This window comes from Python bivittatus, unplaced genomic scaffold (genome assembly GCF_059951505.1).
Source record: "Python bivittatus isolate LINGU-HERP-01145 unplaced genomic scaffold, Pbiv_v1 ctg000340_np1212, whole genome shotgun sequence".
NCBI classification, from domain to species: Eukaryota; Metazoa; Chordata; class Lepidosauria; order Squamata; family Pythonidae; genus Python; species Python bivittatus.
In genome coordinates, this window is record NW_028277056.1 from 17650667 (window position 1) to 17677760 (window position 27094).

Sequence of the window (27094 nt, forward strand, 5' to 3'; positions counted from 1 at the left end):
GATTGTCCTATGAAATTTTCTATCAGATAAACTGTCTCTATGTACATTAACAGAGCAAAGGAAAATAGGAATGAATACACACACATACACACACACAGGCATTTTAAAATAGGAGCCACATTCTCTCAGAGAGGGACTTAGTCAAAATGAGTCCCACATAGATGAAAGGATGGGATAAAAGGCTCCTGTCATACTCTTTGTAAGTATCACTGAAATCCAGGACTGTGCCCTATTTTATTTGAACTTCGGCTCTATTGTATTATATTCAATTGAACTGAATGTTTTAATGTCTACTAGACAACCTGTAACCCATTGGGTTCATGTTTCAGAGATATTTCTTTACCTAAACAGAGAAACAGAATGACCACAGGCAGGCAAAAAAGCAGTGGGAGTGGGAGTGAGTTTCAACTTCCTGCTGGCTTCCCCATTGACCTTCCTTGTGGAAAGATGGCAGGGAGCATTTGAAACCAACCTTCCTTCCTTCCTTCCTTCCTTCCTTCCTTCCTTCCTTCCTTCCTTCCTTCCTTCCTTCCTTCCTTCCTTCCCCCAGCCAAATGGGTGCAGGGACAGGGAGAGGCAGGAAAGGGGTAAGGGATATGCCCATGACAATCACATGACCTGGGCTGACCAAGGTGGCGCAGCAGTGCAGCAGTGCTGAAGCAGCCACAAATTTCCCAAATTGCAATCCCGTGGGAGTAATGGTTCCCAGATTTTGGACGCACTCTATAAGTTGCTCATTTGAGGTACCTTGGTTCAAAAATTGTTGCTCTATGATGCACTGTTTTGCCCAGTTGAAGGTTACAGACACAAGAGTTTTAGTAGTATATAGATTTAAATAAAGCACTATTTTCAGAACCAGTTATTCAGGAGGGCATTATACGTCATCCTGAACAGCAAATCAAGTCCAACAAGGAATACAATGGGAAGGAGGAAATAATTCCTTCATAATGACCTTAGCTAAAAGGAGAAGTCAATGTAATCTTGTTTTGGCAAATGTATCTCATCCTGCTTCTTCCGCTTCTGTGGAGTCTTTCACTGACAATTACTGAATTGAACTGTTTATTCCTTCCTATTACCAAGATTGCTTTGGATCAGGTTGCTCCTGCCTGCATATATGCACTGAGAACTAGGATACCACAACCATGATTGTCTGCAGTCCTAGGGAGGAAGAGGGTTGCTGTAAGCACACACCGAAAAGCTCCGGATAATTACTTCACTACCTACAACAGGTTTTCTTTCAAGCTACCTTCATTCCCTGCTCAGGACCTTTCAGCTGCTTTTCTCCACTTTTCATTCTTTATTAGCACCAACCGCCACTGAACTGGGGAATGTTATGTAACAATTGGGGACAATTATATAACAATATAATTGTCCTCAATTTTGATTCATTGTAACGTATTCAATGTTATGCTGTAAGCTAAGACATATGACTGAAGCAGCGCAGAAGCATTTGTGATAAAGACAGACACAGAGATAGATAGTTTTCTACTCCTCTTTTTCAGCTGAGTGCTTGACAGAATTTTTCTCTATTATAGTGGTGAATATTGTTCATCCTTTTCCTCCATCACCCTCTCTAACTTCCACACATTCTGCTTCTGAATTTATCTCTGTCTTAGAGAATGACATTCAACAATTTGTGGAGAGCTCCCTTTATAATACTTCCCATCCTCATCTTTATCCTCCTCTTTTTCTTGTCTTATGTTAAAAGGTTGGTGAACTGTTTTTTCAATTCCAGACTTTTTTAAGTTCGCTTGCAAAGAAACCCCATTGGATCACCTTTTTGCTCATTACCAGCCAATGTCTCTGCTTCCTTTTTTTTTTTTTTTTTTTGTCTAAAGTCCATGAAAGAGTTGCCCTGAGACTTTGTCCTGCAGTAAAATCAGGATTTTGAACAGGCAAATCAAATAAGATGGCACTTACTCAAATTCTGAATGACAGTCTGGTGGCCAAGTCCCAGTGCCTTACACTAGTGCTGGGTCTTTTGGATCTGACGGCAACATCTGACAACTTGACTATCAGATACTGTTGTCCAGGTTACAGTTCCTGGGCATCTTTGGAGGTGTACACGATTGGTTTAAGTCTATTTTGTCTTTTTGTTTTTTGGGGATAGTACAGTGGGGCAAAAAAGTATTTAGTCAGCCACCAATTGTGCAAGTTCTCCCACTTAAAAAGATGAGAGAGGCCTGTAATTTTCATCATAGGTATACCTCAACTATGAGAGACAAAATGGGGGGGAAAAACCCAGAAAATCACATTGTCTGATTTTTAAAGAATTTATTTGCAAATCATGGTGGAAAATAAGTATTTGGTCACCTACAAACAAGCAAGATGTCTGGCTCTCACAGACCTGTAACTACTTCTTTAAGAGGCTCCTCTGTCCTCCACTCGTTACCTATAGTAATGGCACCTGTTTGACCTTGTTATCAGTATAAAAGACACCTGTCCACAACCTCAAACAGTCACACCCCAAACTCCACTATGGCCAAGACCAAAGAGCTGTTGAAGGACACCAGAAACAAAATTGTAGACCTGCACCAGGCTGGGAAGACTGAATCTGCAATAGGCAAGCAGCTTGGTGTGAAGAAATCAACTGTGGGAGCAATAATTAGAAAATGGAAGACATATAAGACCACTGATAATCTCCCTTGATCTGGGGCTCCACGCAAGATCTCACCCGTGGGGTCAAAATGATCACAAGAACGGTGAGCAAAAATCCCAGAACCACACGGGGGGACCTAGTGAATGACCTGCAGAGAGCTGGGACCAAAGTAACAAAGGCTACCATCAGTAACACACTATGCTGCCAGGGACTCAAATCCTGCAGTGCCAGATGTGTCCCTCTGCTTAAGCCAGTACATGTCTGGGCCCGTCTGAAGTTTGCTAGAGAGCATTTGGATGATCCAGAAGAGGATTGGGAGAATGTCATATGGTCAGATGAAACCAAAGTAGAGCGTTTTGGTCTAAACTCAACTCGTCGTGTTTGGAGGAGAGAGAATGCTGAGTTGCATCCAAAGAACACCATACCTACTGTGAAGCATGGGGGTGGAAACATCATGCTTTGGGGCTCTTTTTCTGCAAAGGGACCAGGACGACTGATCCGTGTAAAGGAAAGAATGAATGGGGTCATGTATTGTGAGATTTTGAGTGAACATCTCCTTCCATCAGCAAGGGCATTGAAGATGAAATGTGGCTGGGTCTTTCAGCATGACAATGATCCCAAACACACCGCCCGGGCAACGAAGGAGTGGCTTTGTAAGAAGCATTTCAAGGTTCTGGAGTGGCCTAGCCAGTCTCCAGATCTCAACCCCATGGAAAACCTTTGGAGGGAGTTGAAAGTCTGTGTTGCCCAGCGACAGCCCCAAAACATCACTGTTCTAGAGGAGATCTGCATGGAGGAATGGGCCAAAATACCAGCAATAGTGTGTGAAAACCTTGTGAAGACTTACAGAAAATGTTTGACCTCTGTCATTGCCAACAAAGGATATATAACAAAGTATTGAGATGAACTTTTGATATTGACCAAATAGTTATTTTCCACCATGATTTGCAAATACATTCTTTAAAAATCAGACAATGTGATTTTCTGGATTTTTTCCCCCATTTTGTCTCTCATAGTTGAGGTATACCTATGATGAAAATTACAGGCCTCTCTCATCTTTTTAAGTGGGAGAACTTGCACAATTGGTGGCTGACTAAATACTTTTTTGCCCCACTGTACATGGTGGATTTCATTCCTGGATATTTCCCTTTGTAGTAGGTGTTCCTCAGGTATTACTCTTGGATCCTATTTTGGTTGCCCTTTACACTGCTCCTTGGGTGTCTTGATTCATGATCAGGGCTTCCAATAACATTGTTATTTTTTACTTATGTATTTATATTTCAAATTTGTCACTGCCCATCTCACCACAGAGTGACTCTCGGCAGTTTACAGCAAAAACAGAATAAGTGTTAATTAAAGTAGATAAATATTTAATTAATTAAAATATACTACAATAACAAACTTCCTATATAATACTTCCAAGAGGCTAATGATATTCAAATTCTTCAGTCTTTTGAGGTCCTTAATGTTAATGCATGGTTATCTGTTTCAGAATGTCTTACTAGCACTTTCCACCACCTTAAGCTGAATTCAGACAAAGCTGAGATTGTTGTGCTTCATTCTGACTGTATGTCCTCTACAGAGTTTTCCTTATCTTCAAGCATTCTTGAATTGCCCCAATTTTCTCTACCAGCTGTGCTGTGGTCTTGACTGTGCACCTTGTTTTTGATTATACATCTAGGAACACTAATTTCACTTATTTTTATTTAATTTTATTTATTCAATTTATATAGCTAGCCATCTCACACGCAAGACTCTGGAAGGCTGACAGACTTAAAAACAATAGTTAGAAATAAACAACCAAAATAAAAACCATTAAAAACCAATTAAAAACCAGTTAAAACTTAATTTGTGGGAGAGTGCAATCAATACAATGACTAACAGTACAACAAATTAACAGGCTCCATATTACCACTGGATCCTCAGGCACAATAACAAGATCATGTCTTGAGAGCCTTCCAAAAGGCCAACAGGATTGTGGCCGGTCTAACCTCACCGGGAATTAAGTTCCAAAGAGCAGAGCCCATGGCAGAAATAGCTCTCCTTTCAGATAACATTCCTTGGTAAACGGGACCAGTAATATGCCTCTCCTGCCAGCCCTGATGGGACGGGTAAATTTAACCAGGGAGAGGCAGTCGCTCAAATAACCTAGACCCATGCCACAGAGGCCTTTATAGGTCATTACCAGCACCCTGAATTGAAACTGGAAGCAAACTAGCAATCAATGTTGCTCATGGAGCAGAGGTGTAATGTGCAATGATCAAGGAGCGCACATAACTGTCCACACCATTGCATTTTGCACCAGCTATAGTTTCCGGATGCTCTTCAAGGGTAACCCCATGTAGAGCGCATTACAGTAATCCATTCTGGAGGTGGTCAGGCCATAGGTGACTGAGAGTAAATCCTCCCGATCTAGGAATGGGAACAACTGACAATACAACTTGAAGTTGCACAAAGGCCCTCCTAGCCACAACTGCCACTCTTAGCCACAGCTTGATGAATGTTCATAGGAACCAGGGCTTCCTTGCAGAGGAGATGTTACTGGTGTATGTCTTTGTCTCATGCTTATATTATTCTAATAGTTTCTAATTTCTCTCTCCATCCTCTGACCTTACTCCAAAACAGTGCACCTTGGCTGTTCTAATCCTTTCATCTTATTCTCATATCTTAGTATAGTGCAGGGCTCTTCACTGGCTCCCTACTGGTGCTTGTGCTTAGAGAATCCAATCACAAACTTCCTAATAACCATCTACCCTTTTTTCATTCTTTACATTCCTCTAAGCAGGACCTTCTTTCAGTTTCTCACTCCCAGGTCAGTCTCCAGGTTCCAGGCCTTTAGGGACCTGGCCAGTGATTCTTCTTCCTTTCATCTCTATAGAAATTTGATAGGCTTTAAAAGGGGTTTAAAAATCTTTTTAATTTAATTAATGGTTAAGAGGAGGGTCTGGTTGTTCCACCTAGCTGACTGGTGCAGATTAATACCTTTTTCAAATCATTAGATACATATGCTCTGTCATATGCCCAGCTCATTGTTTCAGATGTATTGTGTTGATCCTTTAGTGTTATTATTTGTTTACTGGGTTCTAAGCCAATTTTATTTGGGTTATTTGTAATCATCGGGGGCGAGGGGTGTTTTGTACCATGCCTTGATAAAGACATGTAATAATTATATTATTATTATCCATGCTGAACACAAGTTCAACATTTCAGTTATTTCTTCTTTTTGCCTTTATATTCAAGAATTTTTTTTTAAACATAAGATATTCAAATTCTCTTTCTAAAAACTATTTAATTTTTGTCAACCCAGAAGAAAATTGGTATCCTGGAACTTAGATTGAATTTGGCTTGTACTGCCTATTATTATATTTTGAAGCACTTGTCCCATTCACTTTCTCTATAAATTCATTAAATTAGAGCCTGAAGTTTTACAGAGCATGTATTTAAACTACTTAACAGCTGCTTCTCCTGGATTCTTGTTTTACTTCAGAGGATTTTTTTTTTCCTGATCACAGGAAGATGATGAATGAAAAGCATTTTCAGTGATGGCACTAACAGTACAGTCATTTCAGGATCATGTAATACTTAATATGCTTTTTAACAGTATTTTTATATTGTAGTTTTAATCTGAATGCATAACTGGAATGGGAACAAGTTGACACATTTTTGGTATAATCACAAATTAAAATTTTTTAATAAAAACACAGCAAAGTCAGCAGTGTCTTTTAAAATTTGGCTTTCCCACAACCATTAATGTACTGCCCATTGCAAATGTTTATTAATTAACATTACAAGCATTACCTTTTCCAGTTCTTCTAAACGCTCGTTCACATCATTCAGCATCCATGTATCTTCCCCTCGCAATCGCTTCAGTTCCTTGCGTTTTTCATCTTTTTCATAATTAGCTTTTGCCTAAAATGGAAAAAAGGATGTGGATAATTCAACAAATTACAAGTATGTATATAAAAAAATACTTAGCTGTTCAGTAAGATACTCAATCTGGAATAAATCAGTAATACTCCATTGTCTCAGAGATACTTGATTTTGCCAAATCAATGAAGCATGGGACCAGCAGATTTTTAAAAGAAAAAGAATTATAGTGAGCTTAATGCTACCAAAAGCTATTATAAGATCTGAAAAGTATAATATGCATATGAATACTTAAGGAAAAGAAAATCAAATTCCAAAACCTACAGCAAATCATTCCATTTATTAAAGAACAAGTTTACTGAAATCTAAATCTTCACAAGTCAAGGCTAACTTCCTCAAATATATTTTTAAACATTGTGGGATTCCATTGCTTGGAATCCTAGAATGGCATACTTTTTTTTTTCTTTTTACTATATATTTATTTATTTAATAACTTGTATGCCTCCTAAACTACTTGTTATTGTATGTTTTTACATGGTTCTAATTGCTTTAGCCTCCCTATACAGTCTAGAAAACAGTGGCTTATCAGGTTTAAAACATGCCATTGGAACTTTCCCAAATGGGTCTGTTTTATTCTCAATTTAAAACATTCTGATTATTTTGCATAACAATCTTCCTATAGCAAGTACACATAAGGGCTGTGCAAAGCACATGAAATGGATACTTCGCAAAGCCCTACCCATGCACACATGTGCATGCACAGACAACCCTTCTGTCTTCCCAGTGAAGCAAAGCTTCAGTGGAGCTAAGCACCCCAGAGGATAGGGCTGGAAATGCTTCACTTGTGCAACACGCTTTGCAAATGCCACTTTCTGATGCTTTACACAACCCTACTAAAATATTCTCAGGACTTACGATAAAAGATACCCAGCTTTGTACATATCACCATATCAAGATTTGGGACTAAAATAAATGCTACTCATATATAGTTGCTCAAACACTGTTTTCTCTTCCCTCCCAAAAGGAAATCAGTAATAAACAAGTATAGAGCCAGCCTAATGTACTGGTTAAGGCACTGGCTAGAAAATGGGAGACTATCACTTCTAGACCTGCCTTAAGCATAAAGCCCGCTGGGGGACTTTGGGCCAGTCTCTCTCTCCCAGTCCTAGGAAGGAGGCAATGGCAAACCATTTCTGAAAAACCTTGCCAAGAAAATTGCAGGGTCTAGTCCAGGCACTCACCAGGAGTCAAAAACTGACTTGAAGACACAAAAATAAGCAAACAAACCTAACATAACATGTGACATCTGGTAAATTGGAAAGTTTAGGCCTTTCCTTGATTTTCTCTATTTGGTTTTTCACAACTGCCCTACAAATTAAAGTTTTTCAGGTTGAGCTCAATTCCTGGTAACTTCATGGATGTATCATGGATCATGGATGTATTTTGTTCTGTTAAATTTGTTGTTTATTAGATTATTTTAATCTGGGCTATTTGATTTAATGTTTTTAACTGTTTTTGTGTTTTTCTAGTTTTGTACGCTGCCCAGAGTCCACTGGAGGTGGGTGGCCAATAAATTTAAATAAATAAATAAATAAATGATGATGATGATGATGATGATGATCTGTATACTTTTCTTAGAAACATTATAGAATTGGTTTTCCTACATCTTTTTCCAGGTTGTTTCTTTCTTTCTTTTTTTTACTTCCCAATCCAGGCTACAGTCCTGGAATTTTCTGAGAATCTCTTATCCAAATCCCTATTTATCTTTCTGAGATCAGACAAGGTTGGCTAGATGCTGTTACCTAACTAGAAAACATAACTAACAACTAATTAATTAGTTTCTATTTTACTATTTCATATGTTTGTTAATGTTTCAAAATAAACTGCTTCTTTTAATGAAAAGCAGCATATACATTTATAAGTAAATGAACATTAATCACACAGAATTGTGTACAATTATCTTTCCTTGTAAATGAAACACAAATGGGTAACGTAATTTCTGAATGTAGATTTTTAGCATTGCAGCATATTTCTGGAATAATAAAATCCAAGCCTTTTCTTGAAATAGTTAGATGAAGAAATAAAGAATATATTGTCATATTGTAGGTAGTGGACAGGCATAGTAAACAATTCCCTTCATTCCCATTAAGTTAGCTGCAGCACTGAAAAATTATTCTTTATACAGATGGTCCTCATTTAGCAACCACAATTGGGACTGGCAAAGTGAAACCACGACTGTGCTTATGAACTTACTTTGGTTCCCCTTTGCTTTATAGACCTGCAAAGGTCATAATTGCGAGGATTGGTTGCAAGGTTAATTTTTCATCACCATTGTAACTGCAAATGGTTGCTAAATGAGGCAGTCATTAAACAAGGATTACCTGTATTCCAAATTTCATTTACCTAAGAGTAATCACATTTCTAAATAGCATATCAGAGATATTTACAACTTCTAACACATACATTACACTTTCCTCATCCTAAATGTTTAGTTACTACATTTAGTTTATTACTTTTCCTTTCAAAGTAGAAACAAAGATCAGTGACCTCTTAATTCATTTGCCCAATGCAGTCTCACAGACCTTACTCATTTCTTTGCTTCTGTATTTTATAATTAAATCCTGATATCAGCACAGTATTTTGTTGGTTATGGTACAAAACCAAGCCTAATTGTTGCACATTTTTCAACTCTTGTGCAGAACAAACATTTTGTTCTGATCCAGATTTTTTAGCACTGTCTAAAACCACAGAAATACCCACTGACTTTCCTTTTGCCTTTATAGATTAGTATCTACCTTCCAGTAACTTCACTTTATATTACAGACAATGCCTTTAAGTTCTATTGTCCCGGGCACATGAGGAATGTTTAATAAGATGCTCAAATCTAAATATGCTCACATATCAAGAGGAACAGTCAGAAGGAAGCTATCCTGCTTCTTAAAATTTCATGCCAACACAATAATGGGCTATATTTCACTGAGTCAATGAATCCAAACTCTTGAATTATCCATTTCAAAACATCAGCTACAGCAGTCATTACAGAAGGAGTACAGCACCATATCCAGCTCTTACTAAAAAAACACATTGGATTACTCCTTTTATTATAAATTAGTCATATTTCACATTTTCTAGCTATGAATCTATGTATTAGTTGATATCAGATCACATAGGTAACAGCTTGACAGAATATATATTTGGGTTTAGCAGCAGATCTCTGGATGATCTGCTAAAGAGGAAATCAGGGAAAACTGTCCGCTTCACAATGCTTTTTTTGTGGAAGGATCATTTGTGCTGTTCATTTCTGGCACTGAAAACAAATATCAGGATATAATGCAAGACTCTTTATTCATAAATGCATATCTTAAAGGACTGTGTTCAAATCCAAAAAGGTGTTTTGGAGCATGAAGGGACATGAATATACCACCTGTCAGCATTTCTTAACAGAGCTGCATCTTTTTCTGTGATCGTGTGATCCCAAGGAAAGATGTGTCTGCTTTAAAGAGCTGCAAACAGGTGCTGTGTCCATGGCCCTATGCACTCTGAAGTTCCTTTTTGGAAGCAAATTCAGAATACTACTCAGCCCTAAAACCTTATGCACCAGGCTCAGTTGAGTAGGTGTTAGTGTACCTCTCTGCAAGCTTAAAGCCTGCCCAAAAGACCTCAAAAACATAGGTAATGTTTTTCACCTGACGCTGGACAGGAAATTATCTGTACCCATTCATTTAAATATACCATCTCTTCCTCCACTCCCAAATCTCTACAGGAAGGGAAAGCCTTCTCCCACTTTTCTTTTTCTCTTTCAATAATATTTACACTAAATTCCAGAAACAAACTACTCTAACTTCAATGGAAACAGGTTAATACATTTTGATAATAAAAAGCCTAACATATTTTATTTTCTATTGTTCATTTGACAATATTCTAACTGTTCATTCACACTGGTTTTAAAAAAGAAGTGTTAAACTTCATAACATAAAAGAACTAGGAGGCTTCTTGAATAGCGATTTAAACTGAACTGATATAAATAAATCCAAATAAGTTGTAAAGCTACATTTCTAACTATATTACTTAGGAGTATGACCAGTAAATCTATAAAGATATTATTTAAAATATATGCAAAATATATATGGTAAAATAACCTTTTCCTTTTCTACAGGCAATAAAGTTTTAATGTCACTTCAAAGAGAAACCTGTTTTTAACCTCTGTTACCAAAGAATGGTAATCAAATGTGATCGAATCAATTCAGCTGTGAGTCACAAGACTTAGGAGCATTCAAAATTCATTGATTGATGGGGAGTCATCAATCCACAGTGGAGACTTTTAAAGGACACTAAGTTCACAAACCTCACTTTCTGATCATTTTCAGAAATTGCTCATTAACTACTTCTAAGCTACTAGAGACCTTCAGAATGACAAGTCAGAAAACATGAAGTGCATCTGCCTTCAATCCTGAATGAAAGAAATTTTTAATCATAAACGTAAGAATTTAAAAAATATGAAATAAACAGCAAAAAGATAAATAAGATTTTGATTTTATAAAGTTAGAAAGTTATCTGGACTAAGGGTCCAGATAAAATTGGAATATTGAAAATTTTACAATAAGATTTTGGAATTAATTATAAAGAACAAACAGCTTCTCATGGGAAATAGATCCTATTTTGGTTTTTACAAGACAAAACAAAGATAAGTAAGCTCATGATTTCAAAAACTGGACACTAGAGGGGACTAAAGATTTTACGTAGAGGAAAGATTTACAAGCCTGTAAAATGTTGCAAAACGTTCTAACAATGAAAATATTGAAGGAGACTTTTGAAGAAAGGAAGCAGAAAACAGTAGCCACAATGTCAACAGTGTCAGTAATGATGTCCAAAAGATGTTATTAAAGAAATGACAGACATAGAACAAATTTTACCTGACAAGATAGAGATGTTATCAAAAGGGGATTTACAATTGACAGGCTAAGAGAATGACTTAGAAAAGGATGTTTCACTGGATCTACAAAAGAAACTGGCTGAAGTTTTAAAATTTAAAAGGGAAATACAAATGACAACCAAGAGAGTGACCTGGATAATTTTTTCCTATTGGATTTACAAAAGAGGTTTGTTAAATCCTTGGAGAACTCTGTGTGATGAGACAAAGAAGAAATGAAATCAAATCTTAAAACAATATTTGAATGAACCAAAGATTAAGACTGTTAGAAGTAAAAGGAAGAAATATAAAGTTGGTTTATTTGATCAAGGTTAAAACAACGTATATTGTTATTTCTGGCAACCCTTGATGGACTTTCTGCTGACACCAGGACTTAAAAGATGATGTTTTATGGATTTGTTTATAGATAAGGGATGGGATATGGGATGAAGAGATAAACATTTGTAACCTTAGAGGGGGGTGAAGAGTCACAAAATTTGTTTATACTTATGATGAAGGCTGAAAGTCACTTCTTTATATATTCCTTTTCTTTATTATATTCTTACTTTTTTCTTTCTTCTTTCCTTCTTGCACTTTTTACTCCTTTCTATTCTCTTTTCTTTAAGTTTAACTTATACTAGATTTTACTATAATAATCAAAATTCTTAATAAAATTATAGATATAGATATAGAGAGATATAAGATATAAATATATAGATATAAACAAATGTGATTGATAAATAAATGAAATAACTTTCTATAAAATAAATATACAAATCTAAATGAAATAAATACTAGTTCTGCCACAAAAAGATGCTCCAACAGATGCACCTCTGACATTCCCTCAGGCACCACCACTCTTTTCAAAAAATATCCTGGAACTTGTAGTTCTCCTAAACTAGCTTATATTTTGATGACTGTCACAAACCAGTGAGCAGAACACAAGTAGGTCTTGTCACTCTCCTTTTCACATATTTCGATACTCTCTACATAAGAACAGAGACCCTGTTCTAAATAGGTTTTCGATAATTCCCTCAGGCAGTCAGCACTGAGGGAATTCGTAAGTATAATAACAAAACATCTTGCCCTGCATTTAGCAATATCCTTCAATATTTGGCCCAATATACTCTTCCATTTATCAGATGGAAGATAAATGGAAAAGTACATTAAACATCTAAGCAGTTTTTGTTTCATATACTACCATAATAGCCAAACAGTGCTGCAGTTGCACCTATATGTTATGTGAGTTGTAAGACATTTGCTGAAGATAGGCATCCTCAGTTCAGATCATGATATTCTGATGATACATTTCCCTATACATTATTCACAGAGTTTCCATTCCAGCCCAACAACTGGGAATAACGAAACTCCAGATAATAAGACCTTGAAAAAGCAAATATTTCACATGCACAAAAGCCTCTCCACCGTTTTGCATAAAGTAACCCCACACGCACAAAAAACCAAACCCCCAGATACAAATTTTATTTCAGATACCAAGATCTGCTCTCTTTTTAGCCACTGTAGACACATAAAATTAAGGGTAATAGACCTGTAGATAATGAGCACTACCTGTACTTAATTTCATTAGCTTCAACTGATGGAATGGTAAAAATGGGACATCACAAAATGAACACAAACTGATAACATACAGTTCTTATTCTATTCCCATTCTTCAGTGCTACCCAAATCATTTGATTAAGACTGCAATCTTAAACAGACTTTCTTAGGAATGAGCCATTTAACCCATTTGAAGTTACATGCCAAAATACTGAGATATCTAAGACTGGACTAGTGAATTTAGAATAGTGAACAAAGTTTCATCTTTTTCAACACAAGCTAGGTTTGAAATTAACAAATAGGGCAATATATCCTATTACAATATCTACAACCATAAATATATTACATATACCTATGTATTTTACTATAAAGATATCTTGAAAGATTATAGATAGCACCTAAAACTTTCAAAAATATTTCAATAATAGGATCACCTTTTCTTAAAGCCTTTTTTTAATTTAATGCAAAACTATGCAAATGAACTTCAGTGCATAATTTTAGATTTCTTTTTCCTTTTTTCAGAGGGTAAATATTTGGTGTTCAGCCTGAGTGCTGATTAATTTTTGAATATATATTCTAATTTAATGAGAAGATAAACAAACATATAGGTCATAGAATCACCTTGTGTAGGAAGTGAATTATTTTTTAGAGTTGTTTGCTGGTAATCTATGTAATCCGTTAACTTAAAAAAAGCTAGTAAACCATGAAGAACATACTTTTATTTATTAATATTAACACCTAACATTAACATTTACTTAGCATTAACATTAAAATATTAGCTAAAATTTGTGTGGTTCTGTTCATACAAGGCTTGCTTGATAGGTTATTGACAAATGGTAATGGTTCATGAATCAATAGTATCAGTACAATTCTGAACTACTTACAGTTTACCCAACCAACATTATCCTTTCCCAAGGGGAAGGATTTGGATCATGTTTCCAAAGAAAAGGAACTTCAATATTTGGCTACATGGAAACAACTGGATTAGAGTAAAACCTTTTCATTTTCCTTTCCTGAATACAGTAACTTTCAAGAACAAATTTATCAGGCGATGTTAGCAACTGTCTAGAGGTTAGATCTGGACTGATTTGAGGCTAATTTGAGAAATGACTTAATTAATGACTTACTCATTTCTGGTTCATGTTGGATGATTACTGATTACTGATTCCAAAGTATAGTAGCATATATCTATTAGCCCATAATTCTTTCCTCAAGTCCCAAAGTCAATATATGTTGTAATCAAGTTGTAAAGGAAGAACTGCATCCTGGGTTACAAAACTATTCTAACCCTTGAGTGTGAGGTTTCCCCAACAGTCTTTTTCATCAGCTACAAAAAAACCACAGTGAGAAGCATCACTGAATGGCATGTACTTGGATACGCATCAAGTAAGTGAAAACATAGTTATAACTCAATTAAAAGAAAAAAGGAAGATTGTCCTAACAATCAGAATTTTGCTTCCTCTAACTTGAATCCAGTATTCCTTGTCCTGCGCTCTAGAACAACAAATAACACGTCTTGACATTTTTCCTTGCTTCATCCTTAAAGGAACTGGAAGAGTGTTATTATATTCGCCTTCAGACTTCTCCTCTTGAGACTTCTTAAGACTATTCTCAATTTTTTCAATCCCTCTTCATAATGCTTAGTTTCTAATACACTGTTCGTCTTTCTTGACCTTCTCTGAGCGTGTTCTGGTTTTCCTGAATACTTCTTAAAAGTGTGGAGTTTAGAACTGAATATAAGACTTGAGGTGAGGTCTGAGAAATGCAAAATAAAGTGGATTTGGAAACTGTATGTTGATTGGTATAAGCTAAAACTGGATTTCTGTATGGATTTTGTTTTGCAGTTACATCACAAGACTGGCTCACATCACCTCGTAATGTGCTATTCCAAGATCTTTTTGGTATTGTTACTAAACCAGATATCCTCCATCATATACCTGTGTATTTGGTTTCTGTTTTCTATAGGAAGAACTTTGTATTTCTCTCAAATTTCACTGTTATTTACAGCCCTTTTCTTTTATCAAGATCATTAACTATCCCACCACATTGTATGTCATATGTAAATCTGATAACCATTCTCTTCAATCCTTTATCAAAGTCTTTAATAAAACAAGTGAAGCATAGTGGTCTAACTACTGAAATCAAGATATATCATAGAATTCCCACAGTCAATTAAATGAAATCAAGTTTGTCTAGCAAATCTTCTCTGTTGACAATCTCATATTCACTTCTGATAACCAACACAATGTTTTGAAGGTGCTTACAGATCAATCCTTTTATGGATTGTTCTAGAAGCTGCATAGATATTGCTGTCAGACTGACTAGTTTGTAGTTCATTTATTCCTTTTTCTTTTTTTCAAGACAGAGACAATACATGTTGTTTTCCAGTATCTGGAACTTCAGTATGGCCAGATCTTCAGAAAATTCTTTCACTACCTTACAATGCAATTCATCTGGCCCTAGAGGTTCCCAGAAAAGAAAATGCAAAAATAGGACCCAGAAGTTATGATTTTTCTTTGTTAATAATAATAATAATAATAATAATAATAATAATAATAATTATTATTATTATTATTTATTAAATTTATATTCTGCCCAACTCCCAGCAACTCTGGGTGGTTTACAAATTGTTAAAAACATCTAAAAACAAAGAACAATACAAAAAGCACAAAAACCTAGTGAGAAAGAAATCTACAGAGGCTTTTATTAAAGAGTGGAGTCTGTTTATGGATTATATTGCAAAAGTAGAGAAAATAGCTTGAAGATAAAGGGCTTTATAGATTAAATAAGGAGAGGTAACAGAAAATTTAAATAGTGACTACAGCTACACAATAATAAGCAATGGTTAATGGATCCATGAGGAAAGTCAAGGGCAGAAGTGGACTACAGTATATCGGGGGGGGGGGGTTTAAGTTAGATATTTAGTTTTGTATTTGTAGGTTTATATTTTTGTATATGTTTATGTATTGTGGGTTTTTTATGCTTATTTTATCTGTAGAATTTTAAGAAAGTTTATATATTAAAAAAAAAGCACAAAAACACCACAAAACAAAAAAACAACGTTGGCAGAGAAAACAAACCTGGATGGAAACAAAGGAAAGAGGCATCAATCATCCTAGCCCAAGGCCTGGGTAAAGAGCCAAATCTTTGAAATATCAGTAGGGTGGGGGCTGTTTGAATCTCAGCAGGAACGTTATTCCAGAGACCAGATACAGCTACAGAGACAGTGTACTTGCGGGGTCCACAAGAGATGGCATTGTTTAATTGATGGAACCTGGAGTACTCCAACCCTGCCAGATCAGACTGGCTAGGCAGATACTATGGGAGACAAGCAGTTTCTCAAGTAACCAGGCCACCCCAGTGGACTGACCCATCTAATACTGGAAGATAACTTTGAGACGACCTGGAAAACAGCTATCCACAAGAAACTGAGTCTCTATGGGTTTTCCAACGATGCCATTTTGACTTTAGAGTTTGACTGAGCCAGGTCACTACTAAGGCAAAGGATCTTAGATACAGAAGGCCAAGCAGAAACTGCTGTTTTTACCCATAATATAATTGCAAATAACCAAATTCTAGTGAGCAAACCAGTCTCATACTTGTATCATATTACAGTCCCAAAATTCAGGAGAGCTTTATCCTTAGCTCGATTTAATGCTCTCCCTACAGCTGTTTTAGAAGGAAAATACAGGAAAATCCCTTATAATATTCGATACTGCCCGTGTGGTACAGGTGCCACTGAAACCACAGTCCATGTTCTTTTGTATTGTCAGTATTATAGGGACATTCGCTTTCAGCTGATTACCCCTCTTTTATTTAAATTCCCCGGGCATTCAAATAATTTTTACTTGCATTATTTGTTAAATAATCAAAACAGATCTATTTCTTTAAAAGTTGCAAAATTTTGCTACATAATGTGTAAGCTTCGCCCACAAATGGTCGCTAGTAGTTATTGATGAAAGGGGTAATATTGTTGTCTGTTTTATTGTATCTATTTTTATTGGTCAATGACCGAAAGAAAGATGATGATGATGATGATGATGATGATGATGATGATGATGAAGAAGTAACTAGGCCCTATGCCATGTAGGGCTTTATAGGTCATAACTGGCACCTTGAATCACACCCAGAAGCAAACTGGCAACAAGTACAGTTTGTGAAGATGAGATGTTACATGGGCATCTGGAGACATGCCCAACACTACCCGCGCTGCTACATTCTGGCCCAGCTGAAGTCTCTGTGTAGTCTTAAAGGGCAGCCCATGTAGAGCGCATTGCAGTATCAAGCCCTGAGGTGACCAGGGCTTGAGTGACTGTCTGAAGGACCCCGTGATCTAGGACTGGGTTCTTTATTAGCATATTGCTCTGTTCATTGAGCAGCTGATATATTAATTCTTCCTTCATTGCTTATTTTAAACATATCTGAAGAAGCCCTTTTTATTGTATTTTGCATTTTTTGCCAACCTCACTTATTCTGAACTTCAGTTTTCCAGACACTACTGCTGTAGTTCCAGACTACTTGCATGTATACATCCTTATCTGATTCTTTTCACATTTCCTATGTGTCCTTTTCTTAGGTTTTCAGATCTTCACTGAACTTTTAAGATAGTCACATTGTTTTTTCCTACTGATCTCTGATTTTTTTCTCATCAGAATCATGAACACCTTTTCCCATTAGCTTTTACTGGCATGGAATCCTGTTTATCGCTGCTCTCTGAGTTTATTAAATTCACTTTTTTAAAAGTTTAACTACACTTAGCTTTAGTTTCTCCTAAAATCAAGAATTCCAACACTATACAGTTACTTTCCCTTAATGTTCTGGTTACTTTCACTTCCTTGATTAAATCTTCTCTACTGATCAGTCAGATTAAAAATCCTCCTGTGTGTTTCTCATCTATTGAAGCAGAAATTTGTCAGCAAGATAAGTCAGGGATTTCCTGGAACTGCCAGCCTGACAATTTGTCTCATAACTGAGGTCAATGTAATTAAAGTCCTCTATCACTATTACTGAGAAAGCCAGTTTGGTGTAGTGGTTAAGGACCTGAAAGACTGTGAGTTCTAATCCTACTTTAGGTACAAAGCCAGCTAGGTGACCTTGGGCCAGTCACTCTCCCTCAGCCCTAGGAAGGAGGCAAAGGCAAACCACTTCCGAAATCTTACCAAGAAAACTGTAGAGACTTGTCCAAGCAGTCAATAGGAATCAACACTGACTTGAAGGCACACACACACACACACACACAATCACTACATACCTCTTTGAAAAACCGTAATTTGCTTCTTAAAACCATTATTCACATCGTCTCCATGACTATACCAGTGACAACAGTCAACATTTGCTCTTATTCATTCTTCCATTTAACTGAACTCCAAGATGTGTTACAATATTTTCAAATTACTTCACTTCAATTACTGATATCTTTATCTCCTTTCAATGGTTTCTATTCTTTTTGAACAAACTGTATCCTTCAATCATTATATTCCAAAATAATGGGATAGAGCAATATGGCAATTGGTTAAATCCAACTTACTTGTCTTCCCTGCCTTTGGCCATTAATTGCTGTTCATATAACACAGAAGGTTAACTATCCAAACAACTAATAGCCCACTGGCTAGAAGAAAGAATGCAGAAAACCAGCAGGGAAGGCAGAAAGGAAGGAAAGGAGAAGAAATCACAGGCTGGGTGAGTTAATTTCCCTGAGTAGGATGGGCAAAAGGAAGAAATGCCATGGAGCCAGCCCTGGACTGCAACTACCTTCTAAATCAGCTAAACAGCCAAAAACTGAGAAATTCCTTCTGTCGCTGAAGCTGTAAATAAATCAATTCCTACATTTACTTCTACTTCTATCCCAAACTCTAACAAATTTGAGGTACATGAATGCGATTTGCAAACAGAAATAGAAAAACAACAGATGTCAGACCTCTTAGCCTCCCAAAAAGACAACTGAATCGAATGGTCAAATTCCCTCCTAGCCTCTCCATCCACCCCTCTAACTCATCTCGTATATCCATAGGTGACAAGGCAACTTGGAAGCAGGAACTGGGGAGATGTTTTCTCAGGGCAGCTCAACTGAATGTATGTATAAGCAGTGTCTTCTCACAGCCCAGACAGTCCGAATATGGCGTCTATCCTACTAAACATCCATTATTCCTATTAAATCATATTTGTATTTCTATACTCAAGATTCAAATCATCTTCTTTACTTACCGTATTCTGAATATGAGATAAAAATGTAGGCTGTGGACTTTATTAGCCATCATTTTTCTGATTTTCATTATTAGCTTAGAAGGCCTCTTACTGCAATACCCTTACTTCCTTTTATAGCACATCAGTCTTTACTTGAGGTGTTCAGGTTTTTCCTTCCAACTCCCACAAAATTCACAGAATTCAACAGTTTTCTGAACATTATATAAATCTTTAATACTTCAGCCTTATAGTATTATATAACACACATGAAAATAGTTCCTGGAGGCCCTTAACTAATCAAGAATAATTCCAAGCTTTTCCCATGCAAAGTAACTATATTCCTGAATAAATAATAAATTACTTCTTTCCATCATTAAATATGAAAGTTTATCTGACTTCTACATTAAGGATGTAAAATATAAAATTACTATAGCTATTCTGAGCAGTACAAAGGGACAGAAGATAATATATATAAACATAAATATATAAATATAAATGGAAAGTAAAGTTTCAGGTCCGCTAGTTGTTTAACGATAATTTTGTCACTATTGTTCAGTCACTTCTGATTCTTTGTGATCAGATTGGCAACAGTTTGCAAGGATTTTCTGTCCATAACTGAGTTCTTGTAATCTCAAGCTCATATAAGTAATACTACTTAGCTATTTTGTCTTCTTACACCCTCTTTTTCTATTGCCTTTGATTTTTCAAGCATCAGTGTATTCTCCAAACTCTCCAAATCTTCCTCATTACATGTCAAAATATTTAAACTTTAGCTTTATTAGCACATCCAGTGAACTGTCTGGTTTTGCCTCATTAATTATTGGTTCTTCTTGCTCTCCAAGGTACTGTCAACATTTTTCTCCAGCACCACAGCCCAAATGACATATCATCTGCAAGAGCAGGATTGCTATTTATCAGCAAGAATATTGGAAGTTCTGTGCTATTCATTCAATATAGAGAGATTAATGTAAGCATTAAAGAGTGATGCAGCAGGCCTTCTCAGATGTTAGGCCCCATGCTATGGAACATGCTTTCCCCAGAGGCATACTGGGTTCTGTTCTTTCTTGCTTTCCACAAGATTCTAAAAATTGACTTTTCCAGCATATTTTTGGCCTGAGTTCATTCTGGACACCACCAGAGGCATGTCTGTAATCTTACTTTGGTTTTGAATCTTTATTTTTATACTATTTCACTGTCTTTATTTCTGCTTTTTGTGAACTGCCCAGAATCCTTTGGGATTGGAGTGGTCTGCAATAAATAAATGCACTACAGTACTGTTTCACATCTCCAAATGTAAGAGCAGGAACCATAAAATGCCCACACTATGCTTGTAATTTGTAGAACTTTTCCCACACTACTGGTGGGAAACCAGCACAGAAAACAATCTCCTTGCATAAATAGTTATATATTGCCAAAAAAAATTGAAGGATTGTATCCCATGGCTGCCTGAATTAATTATTCCCAAGTTTCCATGAGTGCATTCTTCTTTTCAGTTTTTTACCAAGCCTCATATTGATTGTTGGGCAACATAGCATTTATGGGATAATCCTGACATACACTTTCTTATAAAATCCAGCTTATTTTTTTAACTTGACACAGTCCTTGCCAAACGAATGTTGTGAAGTTAAAGCATAGGTTCTGCCTCCCCTAATTTTCAATCTTACCAAGAATCTTGCAGCTTGTGAGTAAGTATGTTGCAGGAGTTTGATGATGTGGCTGTTAATAAAGAAGCTCACAAATTCTGAATGTAATCATTTCTTTGGATCTTTTTCCATCTGAGGGCACCACCTGACTTGCAAGTAACACACTTCTATATGTACATCAGGAAGGACTTGTCCATTCTTTCCCCTGGCTCTAAGACCATCAAGGACTAAAGAAGAAAATGATTTACTGATTGATAAGATTTCTTATCCTACCTTTTGTTCATAATTCAAGGCCTTATAACTCCCTCTTCCCATTTTTCTTCACAACAATAACCCTGTAAGGTAGGTTGGGATGAGTCACCTAATAAGCATCTATGGCTGAGGGTGAACTTGTACCTGAGTCTCCCTGCTCCCTGTCCAACTCAACTGATACAGCTGTTTGGACTTACATCTACCTTAAAACTTACATCTACCTATTAGATAAAGGAGGCCAGGAGCGCGCGCGCACACACACAAAAATGGTAGACATATTATGATACCCACTCCGAATGATTCAATTATTCCACATTAATACTCTGCCTACAATTGGAAAGGGACTTCATACAAGACCATTTCTCTCCATTTCCAAAGACATCACAAAAGCCCAGCGATAGAACATACACGTAAATAAGAATATACAGGAGGATAAATATTCACAAAGGCAAACATACTTCCTTATGAAGATGCCTGAGAATAAAGTAACAGTGGGTTTATTTTAATTACTTTACTTTGTGCACCACTCAGAGGAGTTGGGTACAGGGTAGTCTACAACTAATAAATAAGTGGGCATTATCTCGGGGTCTCTCTGCCCCCCGACCCCAAAACTGCCAGTGACTGCAGCTTACGGGAGCATCTCTCCCGGAGTTCCACGGCCTCATTTCCCAGAATTCCCGGAAACGTCCGAGCAAGATAAAGAAGCCCTATTATTACACCGGGCGACTGATCTGCCATAAGGGCCAGTCCTTCAAAACGAAAGGTCTATTTTCATGGCGACGCTTGCAGCCGAGAGCTGAGGGGTCTAGACGGGAGGGCTCGGTCCCGTCCTAAAGAGACAACAGAGAAGGCGAGCCCCAAATCTGGGGTTTAAAGCTCAGAGACGCACGACTCCCCAAGGAGGCAAGCGGCCCCAGACGCCGAGCGACAAGCCGAGCCGGTGGTTCACCTGCTGCAGCAGCGCCTCGCGCTGGCGACGCCTCTCTTCCTTACGCGCCGTTAAGACCCGCTCGCTTTCAAACCCGGACGCCATGATTGTTGGGGGGGGGGAAAGGAGTTGCTGTCGTAAAGCAGAGTAAACTTTCGCTAGTACGCCTGCGTAGCGCGGAGTCGTAAAGAATGGAATTTATTATTGACTGCCCCCGCCTTCCTTTTCCGCGCGTGCGTGGCCGCGGTTTCAGCTTCTTGGCCGCTGTGGAGAATGCTGAAAATGTTGCTATTCTAAAGTCTCTCGCCCGGTTCATCTTTATTCGTGGTAGCCTGATGTAGGCGGCCATAATGTGTTGTAGGGAGTAGTATGGAAGTGGTTTTCATTATCTCTAGGTAATATGTGATTTGGTGGGCAGCCTTTTTAAAGCTTCTGGTTCACATAGACGTTGCAGCATGAACTAGCCTTTTTTTTTTTTTCCTTGTCCGGAAAAGTATTTGAGCTGAGTAGTTCTGACTGAGTAAACCAGTGTTTCTTAACCTCAGCGGCTTGAAGATGTGTGGACTCCAACTCCCAGAATTCCCCAGCCAGCAGCTGGGGAATTCTGGAAGTTGGAGTCCATACATCTTCAAGCCGCTGAGGTTGAGAAACGCCGGTTTAGACTAACAGCATTCAGAAAACTCTTCTCCGTCATACAGAACAACTTGCCTCTTTGGGGAGAAAAAGGGGAATTTAGGTTAACGCTACTCTGTTGGATAAACATTTTTTTAAATGCAAAAATCTGCACTGGAGTCCAACTGAGAACACAACATGTCTTTAAAGAAGTGAAGCAAAAACAAACAGCTCAGCACACAAGAAACCAAGTGGAGTGGCTGCATTTATCTTCATCTAAAACAGGGTTCTTCAACCTTGGCAACTGGTGGACTTCGACTCTCAGAATTCCCCAGCCAGCCTTGCTGGCTGGGGAATTCTGGGAGTTGAAGTCCACCCATCTTAAAGTTGCCAAGGTTGAGGAATCCTGATCTAAAAGAAGGAACTAGGACTGAATTTTGATAAATAGTTTTGGTTCGAGAGAACAAAGAGTGGAAGGCTATGAATGTTAATAATTACGACTGTGACGGGATAACTAAAATTGTCTTAAACTGGAACAACCATAATTCTGTGTTGGCATCAGCTGGCATCACTCAGGAAGGGCTAGACTAAAATCCAACTGGGTTCTAGACTAGAATTCTTAACTATCATGAAAATAGCTCTTCAGTACTATTTATGTATTCTCATAATGGCTGGATTTGTGTAATACACTAATCCATAACTGGCTTGTTTAATTTGGGCTTTGGGCCAATCCAGCTATTGTGGTTTGTAAACCATTGGTTGTGTGAACTACTCATTGTGATTTCTTCAATAGTTTGTTGTGCGCATCAGCTCATTGTGATTTACTGAGTAAATGTTGTTTAAGAAACAACTATTTTAGTGCAATGTATGAATCCAGTCATAGTACACTATGCAATTATTTCAAACTGTTGCATCATATCCTTAATTTCACATGCTAGCAAAATAATATTTAGGATCATCTAACGCAGATTACAGCTCTACATAGAAAGGGAAATGCCAGATATTCGAGCTGTATGATGGAATGTAGATCTAACTCTAGGAATGGGGAGAGGAGGAACCAAATATTAAGGAAGGAGATAACAGTTTGGAAAGAAGAAAGCATGAGAAAGAAACTCAAAATAACCCCACCTTGATTTTGTTGGACATAAGTAATAAACAGAGGGAAGCTCTGAGAGGCTTTCAAGATTCTGTTATTATACTGTAACAACAATAAAGAGAATTCCCAATTGTTTCTGTTCCTTGACTTGGCCTGCCTCTAAGAGCTGTCAAACTGGTCTTGGAAAAGTCCAAGGAATACCAAAAAAAAAAAAAGTGAATATATGCTTAATTGAGTACAGAAAGCCCTTTAATTGTGTCAACCATGTCAGATTATTGAATGTCCTTAGGAAAATGGGAATCCCAGAACATCTTTCTGCTGTCATGCGAAATCTATACACAGAACAGGAAGCCATAGTCTGGAGAGAAAATGGTGAAACAGATTGCCTCTGGGTCAGCGAAGGAGTGAGACAAGGCTGTGTAATCTCTCCTTATTTATTCAATCTCTATGCTGAATATATATATATATTAAGGGAAGCTGGACTGGAAGAAGATGAGTGTTTTAAAATTAGAGGAAGAAACATCAGTAACTTGCACTATGCTGATGACACTACTCTGACAGCTGAAAATGCAAAGAATCTGCAAGCTCTAGTAATAAAAGTCAAAGAGCACAGTGAAGAAAGTGGGACTAAAATTAAATATAAAGAAGAGCAAACTAACGACAACAGGTACAGCAACCAGCCTTAGAATTGGCAATGAATATATTGAAGTGGTAGATAGTTTCTGCTTTTTAGGATCAACCATCAACTATAAAGAAACAAGCAGTCAAGAAATATGTTGCAGGCTAGAAGGCCTTGGGAAAAATATTCAGATGCCATGATGTGTCTATACCTACAAAGTTCAGAATAGTGCAAGCCATGGTTTTCCCTGTGACACTCTGAAAGCGAAAGTTGGGCTTGATAGGATAGGAAGAATACTGACACTTTTGAATTTTGGTGTTAGAAAAGACCCTTGAGAATACCGTAGACAGCCAAGAAAACAAACCAATGGATCATCAAACAAATCAACCCAGAGTTCTCACTTGGGACATAAATGACCAGACTCAAATTATTCTACTTTGGACATATTATGCAAAGGCCTAGCTCTCTGGAGAAGGGTCTAATTCTGGGAAAGGTGGACAGAAAGAGAAGAAGAAGGCGACCAGCAGCAAGGTGTAATGGGCAGTAGGAATAACCTTTAGGATCAGGAGGAAGAGCCACAACCAAGACAACAGTCAGATAAAAGAAATCCAATGGGTGTACTATTGGAAGTCCTGAAAGATCAGGTTAGGGGCAGATCATCATGGAGAAAATCTATCTATGTGGTCATTAAGAATTGACAGAGACTTGATGGCAAATAATTGATCAATCAAACCTCAGTGATCAACATCTTATAAAAAAAGAATAAATCTGAAAAAATTGCATGATTTGATTAATTTATAATCTTAAAATGAGATGCACAATTTTAAACAGAAATATTGAATATGCATCTCTTCTTTTTGTGTAGACAGGGATGATCTAATCCTAACCCTAACCCTAGCAAACAACAAAAACTGAATTAATTTCTTGTGTTAAGACCTGGGGAAAGTGGACAATAAAATTATACTAGCATTAATTATTAAAGACTGCTCTGTAATTTTCCAATTTCCTCAAAAACCTATAACCAAAATGAGTAACTAAATGAGCTTGCCACTAGAGATAGTCATGTACAAATTTAATTACAACCTCGTAATATAATCCAGAGAGACTTTGATTAATATAATGCAGTTTTATAGTTGTGTAGAATCATTTATGAATTGTTTTTATAGTTAATCCTTAATGACTTACCAAAATAAATTTAAACAGACTTATTTCCATCTTTTCTGGACTTCTAAATCCAGAAAATACAGATTTGTGATATTAAGACGTTAATGTGTTAATATTACAGAGTACAATAATACCATTGTCCTTGAAAAAAATGAAAAAATGAATGAAAAATGAAACCCCAACGCCAAACATTAGCTGTATTTCCAATAATGTGTCCAGTAAAGCAACATCACCAGTTTGCCGTCTTGTAAGTCAGCAACTTGTGATTGCCACACCCATCATGGTAGCCATTTTGTGATAGGTAAATATAACTTATTACAGCTAACGGCAAAATGTGATTAACACCAAAAGCACTGCCTCAAAATGCCCCTCCCAAATTGAAATTACAAATAGACTTTGCTACAAAATGCTGCGTTGAATCAGGATTTTATCCAGCCAGATATGTCCTCCCAAAATATTCCATTCCAATCCAACTCATTCCATTCCATCAATCTGATATTTTTAGTTTCCCCCTTTGGGAGCAGGAATAACAGGGAGATGTTGGATTACTGAGTTGTTTCTACTAAATAATTGCCCTGCATCCTAAGAAAGCTTACTGCCTATAAGTACAGTGAAGACACTGGTTCATTTCCAGTGTCAAAAGAAGATTAAAATAATCAGATTCTGTATAAATAATGGAGGAGGTGTTACTTCGTCCTTTCACTCAACTATCTGTTCCAACTTCTGGGACCTCCTTGCACTTAGCAGAGTCGATGAGTTACTCAGCTTTTAAATACCCATTTAAACCAAAATGTTGAATTTATCATTTTATAATTTTGAAGATGTTTGGAGAGAAGACAAGTGTCACAAGGAAATGTCAAGGAGGATACCAAGCTGAAATGTTATGAAACATAGCGTTCAAAGAGACACATACCCCATAAACACTTATCTGTTCACGAGCAAGCAATACAATTCTACATAAGAAAAGGCAAATTTCCCAAACCTCATCACTCAGCTGTGTAAATTGAGATGCTAAAGAAGATTTATTTCATACATGCACACTCTGGAGAAGAAAATAAATGTGATTTTGCAGGGTCAATAATTCAAAAGCAGATTACAGCATGATGTGTACACAAATGCTGAATTTATTTCTATGTAGAGAACATTTTTACAATATTTACCCATATCAACCTTCCATTTTGGAAATCCTCTACAGTTCCTTGGGATTAATGTTCCCTTGGGCTATCACAAAATTAGAACAGACTCCCCTGCATTTGTGATGACAAATGGACTGGGCACAGTGTCAATCTAGGGTTTGGATTGGAAACCCAATCCAAGGAAAAAATCAATTTTCAAAGATGATATATTCTGTGGGTTTCAGAATTTTTATCTTGAATTTTAAATTAGAGAATTGAGGGGGATGCTCCTTTTGAGTCTGGAATTCAAAATAGAGCACAGAATGCACATCTAAATATGAGGTTTGATGGAATCACATTTTTGTAAGCACATTCCACAGCTTAACATGATCAACACAATCAAAGGCTTTCTATAATTTATAAAGCACATACTGACTTCTTTTAGTATTCTTTGGCTTTCTCAATTATCCAGCACGCATCAGCAATCATGTTTCGTATTCCTCAGCTTTTTCTAAAGACAGTTTGAACATCTAGCATCTCTTTTTCCATT

The 27094-nt window shown here is 37.0% G+C and overlaps 1 protein-coding gene across 1 annotated transcript in view; it reads right to left on the bottom strand.

Annotated features, from left to right (window-relative positions):
• Positions 1–22080, bottom strand: part of CWF19L2 (CWF19 like cell cycle control factor 2) — an 86902-nt gene extending 64822 nt beyond the window's left edge. The window contains exons 1-2 of the mRNA XM_088140635.1: positions 21960–22080; positions 6398–6508 (exon numbers count right to left, since the gene is read on the bottom strand). Coding sequence (XP_087996761.1) covers positions 6398–6508; positions 21960–22043 — 195 coding nt within the window. The 5' untranslated portion in view covers positions 22044–22080. The remainder of the gene's footprint in view (positions 1–6397; positions 6509–21959) is intronic.
• Positions 22081–27094: the final 5014 nt, after the last annotated feature.